General features: G+C 35.1%; 1 protein-coding gene across 1 annotated transcript; it reads left to right on the top strand.

The window, feature by feature from the left end:
• The first annotated feature begins 8,019 nt into the window (after positions 1-8,019).
• Positions 8,020-8,949, top strand: LOC101428045 (olfactory receptor 14C36-like). The gene has a single exon (XM_004465232.2). It carries the CDS (start codon positions 8,020-8,022, stop codon positions 8,947-8,949), a length of 930 nt encoding a protein of 309 aa, XP_004465289.2.
• The last annotated feature ends 4,634 nt before the right edge of the window (positions 8,950-13,583 follow it).

Genomic DNA, 13,583 nt, shown 5'->3' with positions numbered 1-13,583 from the left:
TCCTGGGTGATACTGCAGGGACAGTTACTGGACATTGTATTTCCTCCCATGGCCCACTGGGTGGACTGGGGGAGAGTGTAAACTATAATGCAGACCAATGACCCTGTGGAGCAGCAGTGCTTGGAGATGTATTCACCAAGTGCAACAAATGCCCCATGATGATAGAGGAGGTTGCTGTTGTGGGAGGAGTGGGGTGAGGGGGTTGGGGAGTATATGGGGACCTCATTTTTTTAATATAACATTAAAGATAAATAAATAAATAAATAAATAAATAAATAAATAAATAAATAAATAAAAAGAGATCATACAACTCAACAATAAAAGAGCAAGCAACCCAACTAAAAAATGTACAAAAGATTTAAATAGACATTCTCCAAAGAAGAAATACAAATGGCCAAAAAGCACATTTAAAAATGTTCCATATCACTAGCTATTAGGGAAATGCAAATTAAAAAAACAATGAGATATCATCTAACAACACATAAAATAGCCATTATTTTTTAATAAAACAGACAACAATAAGTGATGGAGAGGATGTGGAGAAATAGGAACACTCCTTCGCTGTTGGTGGGAGTGTAAAATGGTGCAGACTCTGTGGAAGACAGTTTGGCAGTTCCTCAGGAAGCTAAATATAGAACTGCCATATGATCCAACAATTCCTCTACTAGGAATATATCCAGAAGAACTAAAAGCTATGACACTAACAGACATCTGCACACCAATGCTCATAGTGGCATTGTTCACAATTGTCAAAAGATGGAAACAACCCAAGTGTCCATCCACCAATGGATGGATAAACAAATATGATATATACATATGATGGAATACTATGCTGCAATAAGAAGAAATGAAATTAGGACATATGTGATAACATGGATGAGTCTTGAAGACATTATACTAAGCAAAGTAAGCCAAACACAAAAGAACAAATATTGCATGGTTTCATTAATATGAACTAAATACAAATAATAAACACATGGAATTAAAACCTAGAGTATAGGTTATAAGGATATAAGAGGAGGGTTGAGAAGAACTATGGATGCTTAATGTACATAGAAGTTTTAATTAACTTGACTGTAAAAGTGTCGAGATGGATAGAGTTGATAGTAACACATTATCGTGAGTAACAACTGGTTTATAAATGGGATTGTGACTGAAAGAGGTAGTCAGGAGAAGTAAATGTCAATAGAAAGAAAGCTAAAGAATAATCTAGGGACTGAATAACATAGTGAACCCAGAGGTGGTTGAGAAATGTAGTTAAGGGTACAAATGCAAGAGAGTCCTTCTGTTAGCTAGAGCAGATGTACATCACTATTGCAGAGTGATGGGAATATGGAGACGCATGGGAAAACTACAACTGGTGTGACCTATAGACTGTGGTTAACAGCAATACTGTAATATTCTTGCATTACTACCAAGCTATACTGTGTTGATAATGGAGGTGTATGGAAAAAGTATGCCAAATGCATGCTATGGACCATGATTGGTGGTAATAGCCTGATTACATTATCTTATAATCTGTAACAAATATTCCACCAGGGTGTGGAGTTGTACGGGAAATCTACACAGCTATGTGATAGTTTTGCAAGTTCACAATATCTGTAACAAAAATACATTTAAAAAATAGTATGGGTTGGGGGGAAATACACCTAATGTAAGACAACAAATATAGTTCATAGTAATATTTTAATAATTTGTAGCATAATTTGTAACAAATGTTTCACACCAATGCAGAGTTGGCGGAGAGGTGATGTATGAGACCCCTGTGTGATGTTATGTATGTCTATTTTGTAAGTCTGCAATCTTTACTATACACTTATTGTTTATGTGTATTCATGTATGAATGATATACTTCAATAAAAATTTTAAAAAAATAAAATCCTTCAAACCAAGAAAAGCCAAGGACCAGATTGCTTCATACGTGAATACTACCCATCATTCTGAAAAGAAGATGCAATCTGGATCAATCTCTTTCAAAATATGGAAGAAAATCTAATATTACCTAACTCATTGTATGATGCCAACATCATCCTAAAACCAAAGCCACATAAAATTACCACAAGAAAAGAAATTTAAACACCAATCTAACGAACTTCTTTGTAAAATTCCTCAACAATATACTTACAAATTGAATCCAAGGACACATCAAATGAATTATAAACTCTGATCAAGTGGGTTTTAACCCTGGTATGTGAGGATAGTTCAACACAGGAAAGTCAATTAACATACTACACCACACCAAAAAATCAAGGTAGAAAGATTACATGATCATCTCTATTGATGCAGAAAAGGTATTTGATAATATTAGCATCATTTCTTGATAAAAAACACTTCAAAAGATAGGAATAGAGTAAAATTTCCTCAACATGGCAAAGGGCTATATGAAAAAGCCACTGCAAACATCAAAAGTATTTCAGGTTAAATTCTTTCTCTCTAAGCTCTGGAATAACACAATGATGCCAACTGTCACCGCTCTTATTAGAAAATCACATTTGAATACATTTTCCGATTAGCACACATGTAGATTAATGCTCCCAGGGTAAAGAATGCATGAAGCTTTCAAGTGCCTTTTAAGCATGTGTCAAAATAGGCAATATACTGGCCTAAAATCAACTTATTTCAGAGGTTTAATATCATAATGAATTTGTCACCTCAGCATATTTGAATTAAACTGGAAATCAATGTCAGAAATATAAGTAGTACTTCTAAAATCCATGAAAAGGCTTCTGCTTTCCTGACAGGTTCTGACTGATCCACTCATACCATTATTGGAAGAGTAAAGAACTTATAATACTTCCTAATATGGACCACGTGCATTTTACAAGTTCAAATCCCCAAGTGTCATCCTCTCAAGCTCTTTAGGGTTGACACCATTGCTAATGTATTAAGAGATGAAAAACAGGCACAAGGGGAGGGGTGACACTTGGTGATCACACAGCTGACAGACCAATACATGGCAATGAACTGATAAATAGCTTTCCACCCCTTGAAGTGATCATATGGACAATTTCATTAAGGTGGTTTTATTTACTAAACAATTCCTGTGCTTTTGTCTACACTGGTGATACTGGCAATTGCTCCATTTTTTAGAGGGAAGCCATAAGGATGATGAATGAGAAAAACTGGTTTCCAGGAATATCGCAGAGGCTGGCAACTGGACCTCACATTTCTCTGTTCCACATCTCTCAGATGCACAAGAAATTCACTGATTCAAACATATTAATATTTTGTTATACACAAGTTCTTTTATCCACAATTTTAACTTGGCATCACTTCCCTTACCATATGGAGTCAATTATTTTCTTGAGATTTCCCTGGACATTGTCTATTAGTGATAACAAGGGCTATTTTCCCAAGTGTTCTGTCATTTTATTCCTGCTTTTAAAAATAAAACTGAAAATAGAAGCCACTGTTATAAAACAGAATGATGCCTGACAAGGTCTCAGTCATCTTAAATAAATATGCCCTCTCATTCTTGCCTACACCTGGAACAGGTTTGACCCATAACAAAAATCTAGATTTGCCTATTTGCATAAGAAAAGACAGTATTTACTTATGTGTGTTTGTTGTTATTAATTTCCTCATTTGCCACTATCTCCTTAATTGTTCCCACTTCTCTCCTATAATTCTCACTGTTCTTTTGAGAAGCCGTAAATTAAATTAGAATATATAATATAATTAAGGAAATTACTCACATAATGAGAGCAATGTCTTCTTTGATATTCATTATACTGAAATTGTATTGCTGCAGATTTAGAAGAATTGATAACTATTAATTGAAGTGCAGTATGAGTAGACAACAGTACCTCATGGAGTCAATGTTTGCAAAGTAGGTAAGGTCAGGGGCAACTCTGCTTGCTTCGCACTGTTTCAATGTGCAGAATGGAAATGTAAAATATTTAAGCAAATTTAATGAAGGTGGATTGTGTTTTATCTTTAAACTCTGAAAGAATTATTTCTGTATGTTACTTTTATTTAATAATTGCAGCAAATGCCTCCATATTATTTTCTCTTTGCCAAGCTCTGCATTATATACTCAGGTAGTACAATAAGTAAAAGTGAATTTCTTAAGCTTCAGTAGTAATTCTGGGGGTTTCTCATAATAGATTATGAGATTGCATGGAAACACTTGCTCATCCACACAACTTTTTATATTTGCATATAATTCCTCCAAAGATATTTGGAAACATTTCATTAATTATAAATATATTCAATAATACATGGATCTGTGGAAGAAAAAAACTATTGAAAACATATGAATGAACATATATTTCTCCAGCTCTTAACATTGACAAAGCATTCTTCATGTCTTTGCAGAAAAGTCAATGTATAATTTGCTTTTGCACTTTGAGAGATGCAAGCACTCATATATTCTAGTTACTGTAGTAAAACATTGCCATACTGGCTATCCACCTGCTCAATACTAGTCTGCAACTAAAGAAATGGTCTCAGCTTTACATTCTCTAATCAAATTATTTCAGAACATTTATATTGTCATATTCCTTTCAACAGAAAATTCCATTAGAAAATGCAGAGTGCTGTGCTTCCCTTTTATTCTTTGCTTGCTTAAGAACAATACTACTATGGGTTTTATATGAAAATAGTGAGGGCTGCAGGGATCGCATGCACAATCCTTTGTCACTGATTTTATCATCACAGTTACCATTTTGAGTATTTCCCTATTTTAAATATTTTGTAAATATTAAATTCATGAGGTAGGCATTATTGCAATTTCAATACGTGCCAAAACTGTTTCAAAATGTTCAAGAGGTGCCCAGAGCTGAAAAGCCAGTAAATAGTAGAAAATTTCCTCCCAGAAATCCATGAGCTTTTTAATCTCTGCTACACTGACAAATGGGAATTCAATCAAGAAACCTAAAATTGGTGGTTGTGAAATAATAAAAGTTTTTTTATCTCTATTCTAACTGTGAAAGTGTGCTGTATTTTATAATACAGTAGTAGTCAAATGATTATTAGTTTGAAACTGTAGCCTGACATAGAAAAAATCAAGCGAATCTTTATAAATTCTCAGTTTTCAGCATAAAACTATCTTCACTTGTCTAGAACTATTTTCAGTACAGATGTAGCCATTTAAAACCAATTTGGTCACACAGTGCTCTCAGGAAATGGTTAATGAACAGATTGGCATAAAACAGCTATAAAAAACACACACACACAAGTTTCCTGGTGAAGCAATTTTGAGGGTTTTGAATTAAAGACCACAAGAAAGGAAAACAAGAGAATGTTTTTAGTCTTGGAAGCAGGAGGTCAGATTGAAAATGACATCCATCATGCCTCTTGACAGTAGATATTGTCTATGTTATTATTGGTTACTTTAGTCACAAGAAAAAAAAGGAACAAGGAAACAAGTATGTGAAGTATGGTGGCCTGGTAAACAAACGTTCCATTTTCACAAATAAGTCAAGTGCAAGAATATGCAGTTATGGAAATGTAAATATCACTTTTTCAAGTCATCAAGAAAAGTAGACACAGCTAGCTAACAGGGAGGTGAATAAGGTCAACCACCACATGAGGGAGCCAAGAGAGCCTATAACCACAAGCAGGAGAATTGCATCCATCATCGATGTGGAATTTAAGCCCCATCTCAATATAGAGGTGGAGTGGACATAACCATCCCAGGGTCCACAGCATGGAGGAATAGAGTATGGATTAGAGTGGATTTACTGATATTCTATTCTGGAACTATTGTGATTAGTAATGGAAGAAAATGTAACATTGATGTGAAGACAGTGACCACAGTAGCTACTGAGGGTAGGGGGAGGGAAGAAGAGACATGATGTGGGAGCATTTTCAGGACTTGGAGTTGTCCTGGGTTGTACTGCAGGGACAGTTGCTGGACATTGTATGCCCTGCCATTCCCCCTGGGGGGAATGGGGGAAAGTGTAAACTATAATGTAAACCGTTACCCATGTGGTGCAGCAGTGCTAAAAAATGTATTCACCAAATGCCTTAAATGTCCCATGATGATAAAAGAGGTTGTTCATATGGGAGGAGTGGGGTGAGGGGTTTGGGGGGTATATGGGTACCTTATATTTTTTAATGTAACATTAAAAAAATAAAAACAAAACAAGAAAAGTAGACAAATCTGAAAGAATATATGCTGTGTTTCAGGGTTGATTAAATGTTTAGTCTATGTGTTGAAAAAATGTTAAATCTTCAAAAACCATAATGACATTATGGAAAGCAATGTCCAAAAGGAATTGGTTGTGAATAAACTTCCATTAAGTCCTCACACATTATGAACTGTGCATAGATCTCCCCATGAGCAGAAAACAATCTCTTTTTGTCTCAGGTTAGTCAAGTTCTGAAATACTTTCAGGTTGTATGGGAAAACATAATATCTACAAAACAAGACATCATTTTTAACTTATTTAACATCATGATATTAATGAAACCCATACTACCACCTATGATGTCTACTTATCATAAAATGCAAGGAGAGATCAAAGAAGTCATTATTTCTCTTTTTTCTAGAGTCAAGAAGATCCATTTCAGTGAAATTGATGAGTGCATGAATCAACAAATCAATCAATCCTCCAGTCCATCACTGTTTCAGGTAAGGTCAACTTTCCTAGGTATTTTTAGTCACAAAATATTGAAATGTATGTGTATGGTAATAAAATGACTATACTTAGAAAATTCAAATAGTATGTAGAAACACAATGTAAAACAGAAGTCTAAACACCCACTATTAGCAGCTCATAGAGGAACACATTTTAAGGATTTTTGTAGTATTTATAGAGCTCTTCATTTTGAAATATTTTAGTATATTAAATTAATTGGGCACATGTTTTAGAACTATTACTTGAAGACCTTTAATCTAGGGATTTCAATTACACTATATTACATGTACATTGCTCTTAATTCAATAACACATTGATTTCATATTGACTAAGCCAATGTATTTTATAATAAACTAGTGCATACCCAAGACACACTCAAGTTTGAACAATTTTAAGTAATATGAGATCTTTTGAAAAGAGAACATTGCAAATGAAATGTTACCAGAAGTCAGAAAGTAATATGTTATATTATGACAAGATTAAGGGCAGTTTTATTAAAACAAAACGTAACCTGAGATATATCTTACTGACCTTAGAGAATTATGACAGCTACTGATTGTACACTGTGTAGGGTATTAGGAAGAAACAACATTAAGGTTCAAACAAAAGTGGAAAACAGGCAGATAGTGTTGGAGAGTATATGAAGGGAGATTAAGGAAGAAAATGAAGTAGAAGGAGGAAGCGACAGAGGAGCTGCAAAAATGTAATTCCAAACTAAGAATTTTGCTATGATTGAAACCTGACTTTTGAGAAATGAAATCTTAGACCCCCATATTCATTTAATAAAATAGTGACTACAACAATATAAAGGTGAATCAAAGGAGAGCAGAGAAGTAGCACTAGTGGTATACCCCCTTATAAAACACAACAGAGTTGAGGAAATTCAGGAAGCTGAAAATTGAAGTAACAGGAAATTGTTTCTCTGATGTAGATGTTAATGGGTTGAGAGGCTTAGACCCTGATGGTCCCAGATTCTCCTTAAGAAGTTCTGTCTCTGGTGAACACATTCTTTTTGTCTCTTTCTTGCAACTACTAACATGTACTCTTTTTATTTGGAAATTTTTGAATGTTTAAATTATGATGATCCAGAACTGAAACATCCTTCCATTGGTTTCCTACATATTTTATACTAAGTACGATGTTAGTCTAGTTCAAAACCATTTTCCATAGGTCTAAAAATAACAATATTTGTTCTTCTTTTCCAACAGTATATTATGACTACAATTTTCACCCATATCAACTTTTTAATTTGAAACTTAATAATCTGTGACCTTCAGGGTCTAAGTCTCTTAATCCATTAACATCTACATCAGAGAAGCAATTTCCTGTTACTTCAATTATTTATTAAGGCTAATTTCCTCCTTCATGTGGATTCTCCATCCTATTTAGAGATTATCTGTTTCTGTCTCTCCAATCCAAAGAATAATGTCTGAAGATGTCCAACTTCACCATGGTGACTGAATTTCTTCTTACAAGATTTTCTGATATTTGGGAACTCAGAATCTTGCATGCCTTGCTATTCTTACTGATGTACTTGGCAACCCTGGTGGGCAACTTTCTCATTGTCACAGCAGCCACCCTTGACAATAGTCTTCACTCACCCATGTACTTTTTTCTTAGGAATCTTTCTGTGGTGGATATGTGCTATATTTCTGTTACAATTCCCAAGGCATGTGTCATCTTCCTGCTTGACAACCGGGTGATATCCATGGTTGAATGTGCAGCTCAGATCTTCTTTGTGTTTTTCTTTGCTGCTGTAGAGATGCTATTTCTCACTATCATGGCCCGTGACCGCTATGTGGCTATCTGCCAGCCCCTCCACTACTCTATGATCATGAACTCCAATGTCTGTGTACAGATGACACTGTTCTCTCTAGTTTGTAGTCTGATTTATGCAGGATTCCACACTGGAAACACATTCCGGCTGTCCTTCTGTCAGTCAAATGTGGTCCATCAGTTCTTCTGTGATGTCCCCTCTCTGCTGAAACTTTCCTGCTCTGATACCTTAAGCAATGAAATTTTAATTTACATCTCTGCAGTGGTGATTGATGGTAGTTGCTTTGCTTTCATTGCTATGTCTTATATTAACATATTTTCTACTGTACTCAAGTTTCCAACCATAGGAGAGCAGGGAAAGGCCTTTTCCACTTGTGTCCCCCACATCCTTGTTGTGACTGTCTTTATTAGCTCAGCTAGTGCTGTATATTTTAAACGAACTTCTAAATCACCCACAATTCAGGACATGGTTACCTCTGTGTTTTATTCTATAGTGCCTCCTTTCTTGAATCCTATTATCTATAGCCTTAGAAACAGAAAAATAAAAGAAGCTGTAAGGAGAATTATGAGGAAAAAGTTTTATTGTTGAAGGCAGTAGGATTATTATTTCAAGACATTCCATGTTGGTGAGGTGAGTTGCAAATGCTTCAAAATTAACTTTATTGCCCATTCCCAACTTTTGGTGTCTTTGTATGAATTCTAAGGGATATTCTTTCATTATATGTCAGCATAGAAACTATGCAAACATATTTCATTTTTTTATTTCCCAAAATTGCACATAGGCTGATGCCTGTGCCAATACTGCTGAAGACTATTTGCTAAAAACCTGTATAATGTATAGGTTCTCTCTAATTACTTTTTTTCAAATCTACAAAGACCTAGAAGAGAAGAATTATATATTAACAATTCCTACTCTAGTCATCCAATTATAAAACAGAACATCATTTATTGAATCATACATATCAAATTTTCATAAAATGTAAATAACACCTGAAAGCAAAGGTAAGAAAATTATCTTAATGTTGTATGTGTTTACTTAATAAAACAGAAGCATCTGTTGAATGCATAGTTGGTAAGATAGATTAATAATACCTTGGTTTTCATAACATAGAAGGATAGATATTTAATAGAACATTTTTCTCAAAGCACAAACTTTTACAAACTTTATTTCAATGGTACATTTAGAAAATTTAGGATTAAAATTGTTTGTAGGTATTCAATTCCCCTTGAGAATTATAAAATTATAAGGTAAATTTCATTTCCATTTTAATTATAATGAATTATATTTATTGTTGCATGATATTAAGAAAATAGTATGATGGAAATATGAATTTCAATATAATTCCATAGAGGTTTTTCATGTATAAAGTCCCCAAATCCCTAGAATAATGCTTGATTTATGTGTAGTAACTCTTCTTGGGTGAAAATAAAACTAACCATATTGGATAAAATACCTAAAATACATGAAATTAAGTATTTCAAATTGCAAGATTCAGTTTCTTGATTTGTCAAATGGGAGCACTATTGCAGTAAATAAAAACAGCATTACCACTTCTCTTAATTCTGTAGTTGTTATAATCACAAGGTACTGGTGGGATCATTAGCTGATGATATATACTGATTTACAAACTATTAAAGTGTTTGCAATTTTTATTACCTAGCATTTGCATTAGAACAATACAGTATCCACACACATTTAGCTATGCATTTATCCATTTTTATGTTTGTAAGTGTAGAAACATAGGATAAGCAGTGTCCATATTACGATATTAGCAAGTCAAGGTTTTCTTCCCACAGCAGCCAAGGAGTCTTGGCTCCTCTGCAACATGGCAAACCACATGGCAGCATAAGCTAGTCTGTTGGTCTTTCAGTCTTCCTGAATCATTTATTTCAAATCCTTGCTTCCCTCAATTTCTCTCTCTCTCTGTATTAATTCAATTTATAAAGTACTCCTGTAACAAGATTAAGTCCCATTCTCAATGAGGGACACCATACATTAGCTGAAGTAGCCTTATCAAAATATCTTACTTACTATGGGTTATCCACACAGAATTGTGTAGATTTAAGAACATCTTTTTCTGGGATATAAACACCTTCAAACTACCATTCTCCACACCCTTGACTGCAAAAAGGCATGTTCTTTTATATGCAAAATACAGTCAATCCATTACAATATCCTCAAAATTGTCAGTCGCTTCAGAAACAATGCTAAGCTAAGTACAAAGTCTCATCAAATTAGTTATGGGTGTGGTTTTTCTTGGGGAAAAATTCACCTCTATCTGTGGACCTGTGAAACCTAGAGAAAAATGTATCTGCTTCAACTATACAATGGGGAGACAGGCATAAGGAAAATATTCCCATTAAAATAGGGAAATATTGAAAGGCAAACACCAAACAATTCCAAAATCTACTAGGCTTCCTTAATTTGATTTCAAGATCTAAGAGTCATCTATGGACCAATATTTTGTCTTCTGGTCCTGATACACATGTAGCCCCACACCTTGCAGGTCTTTGTGCAATGGCTATGCTCTCACAAAATATTGGAGTGAGGGCTCCATCCTTTTTAAACAATGGCATGGTGACCAACCTCTCCTCAAACATTGGGGAAGCAGTCAGACTCTATGTAATATCTGGGGAATAGGCTCCACCAGCTGAGAAAACTGGGGTTGTGGCCAGAATAGTAGTCCCCAGGGACAAGCTCCAACCTATGAGAACAGAGAAATCATTTTTCCTTCATTCTGTACCTGCTTTGTCCCTTTTAGTCCAGGCTTGCAGGGGTTCTTTAATACCGACCTCACAAAATGGCCAGTTTTTCATGGAACACACAGCGTTTCAAACCATCAGACAAAAGCTCATCACTCTCAAATTTTGCCTGCCATCAGATATTAATGCACATTTTTGCCAGAGTGTCTGCCACTTTAATATAGGGATAACCTTTTTTCCAATTTCCAATATCACATTCTTCATATCCTTTTAAGGCCTTATCAGTAATACCTTTAGCATTCACATTTTTACCATCTCTTCAAAGCAATATAGGCCTTTTTTATCCAGAACCTGAGAATTCTTCCAGCCTCTACTCATTACACAAACTAAACCTGTTCCCAAATTTTGGTATTTGCAATAGCGGCAGCCCACTCTCCTGGTACAAAAATATATTTTAGTTTCCTTTGCTTCTTAAAGCAAATAATATGAAATGATTTGGCTTGACAAATGATAATTTATTATCTTGAAGTTTTGAGGCAGAGGAAATATCCACATTAAGGCAACATCAAGTCAATGGCTTCCCTCCACCACTGCCTGGTGGTGACTCTGCTTCTTTACCACATGGTAAAGCACATGGAAGCATAAGCTGTTCAATCACTTCTCTTCCAGTTTTCACTGATTCAAGTTTCTTGCTTCTGCAACTTTTTTCTTCTCTCTGTGTGTTAATTCCATGTATAAAAAACTCAACTTTTAGGATTTAGTTCTCTCCTGAGTGAGGTGGGTCACAGTTTATCTGAAATAGCCTCATCAAAAGATCCTACTGCAATCAGTTTACACTCTGGAATGGAATAGACTTATGATCATTTTTTCTGAAGTACATACAGCTTCACCACTACTCCTGTGTTGCCAGATTTTCTCTAGGTTCTTGGCTAAGCCAAAAGAAATGAGAGTCAAGAGCAAGTCTGGTTACTTAGGCCAGGAATTTATTGAAGAATGAATAGTAGAGAAGTGGGAAAAAATAACAGATCAAAGGTCCCATGTAGAAAGGAAGGGGCTGAAAAGAGTTAAAGAGGGTCAATTACAGACTACGATTCCTCATTACAGACTATAAATCCCCAGGTTTACTTCCATGTTGATCCAGGCCTGGGGTGGTGTGAAAGAAGGCCAGAACAGGGGGGAGAGAACAAGAACAAGGGTGGAAAGGTAAGGGCAGGGTCTGGTTCAGACTTTGCACTTGTTTTCCAAATCATTAATTGTTCTGCCCCTTTGCTAATGACAGGGGAGGGGACCCAGGTGTTTGCTGTTTTGACTGATTATACCATCCATCAATCCCCCAGGAGAGCCCATGATAAGGCCCTGGAGAATATCCAGGGCTTCTTCTGGCTTCTGAAGGAAATCTTGTTCCAAGCAGGAGTTCTTGCAAAGGTCTTCCAGCAGCCATATTGGGGGTTACCAATGGCCATGTGTTCAATGGTGGTAGTTTTTCTGCCAGGTTCCAGATCCATATCATTATTCTCTAACAAGCTTGCCTCACCTGGTTATACAAAATCTGATTTGGGTGCCAATGTTTTACTGAAAATATACATTTTAAACCTTTACAGTTTAAAATGTTATTTTGAAATATTCATCAAATAATATTTTATATAATTCGCATGACAATATTATACACATAATGACAACATACAAAGCAAAACTTCAGAGAACAAAATGAAATTGAAAAAATAGTACCATATTTTTATTTTAAGACATGGCTCACAAAAATTGATAAATCCATAAAAGTAAGGGTACATATGAATTCTGAACAATTTTATTTACCAAGTAGACCTAATTGACATTTGTAAAATACTATACCACAAACTTCAAATTATACATTATTTTCAAATGCGTATTGAACAATTACCAAATAGGCCATATTCTGAGCACTTAATAACGTTTCCACAATTTTCAAAACACTGAACCCATTTAGAATATGATCAGAAATCAATGGAGAGGGAAGGTGAGATCAAACTATCTTATTACAGTGTTTATATTTCAATTTCTCTTTGTCTTCCTAATTGCTTCCTGTAGTTTTAAGCTCTGTTATTTGATTGCATACATGATTAGAGTTTTTAAAAAATATGTCCTTAGATTTCATAAATGTTACATAAAAATATAGTGTATCCCATATGCCCTAACATCTCCCCCTCACACATTTTCCCACATTAACAACATCCTTTAATTATTGTGGTTCATTTGTTACAACTGATGAACACATATTGAAGATTTGCTACCAACCATGGAATATAGTTTTTATTATAGTTGACCCTGTCTTGGGCAATTTTGTAGGTTATGAAAAAGCGTATATTGGCCTGTGTCTTTCATTGCAATGTCCTCAAAATGCCCCCAAGTTACATCTATTCTTCCCTGCCCCTTCCTCAAAAACTCTGGTGGCTGCTACCTTTATATTAATGATAAAAGTTCTTCTGTTGCTAGAATAATACTAAGTCTACAATGTTATTGCGGTCACCCCTCGGGCTGAAG

Source organism: Dasypus novemcinctus, chromosome 25 (genome assembly GCF_030445035.2).
Source record: "Dasypus novemcinctus isolate mDasNov1 chromosome 25, mDasNov1.1.hap2, whole genome shotgun sequence".
In the NCBI taxonomy this organism is placed as follows: Eukaryota; Metazoa; Chordata; class Mammalia; order Cingulata; family Dasypodidae; genus Dasypus; species Dasypus novemcinctus.
This window is presented reverse-complemented; position numbering and strand designations above follow the sequence as displayed.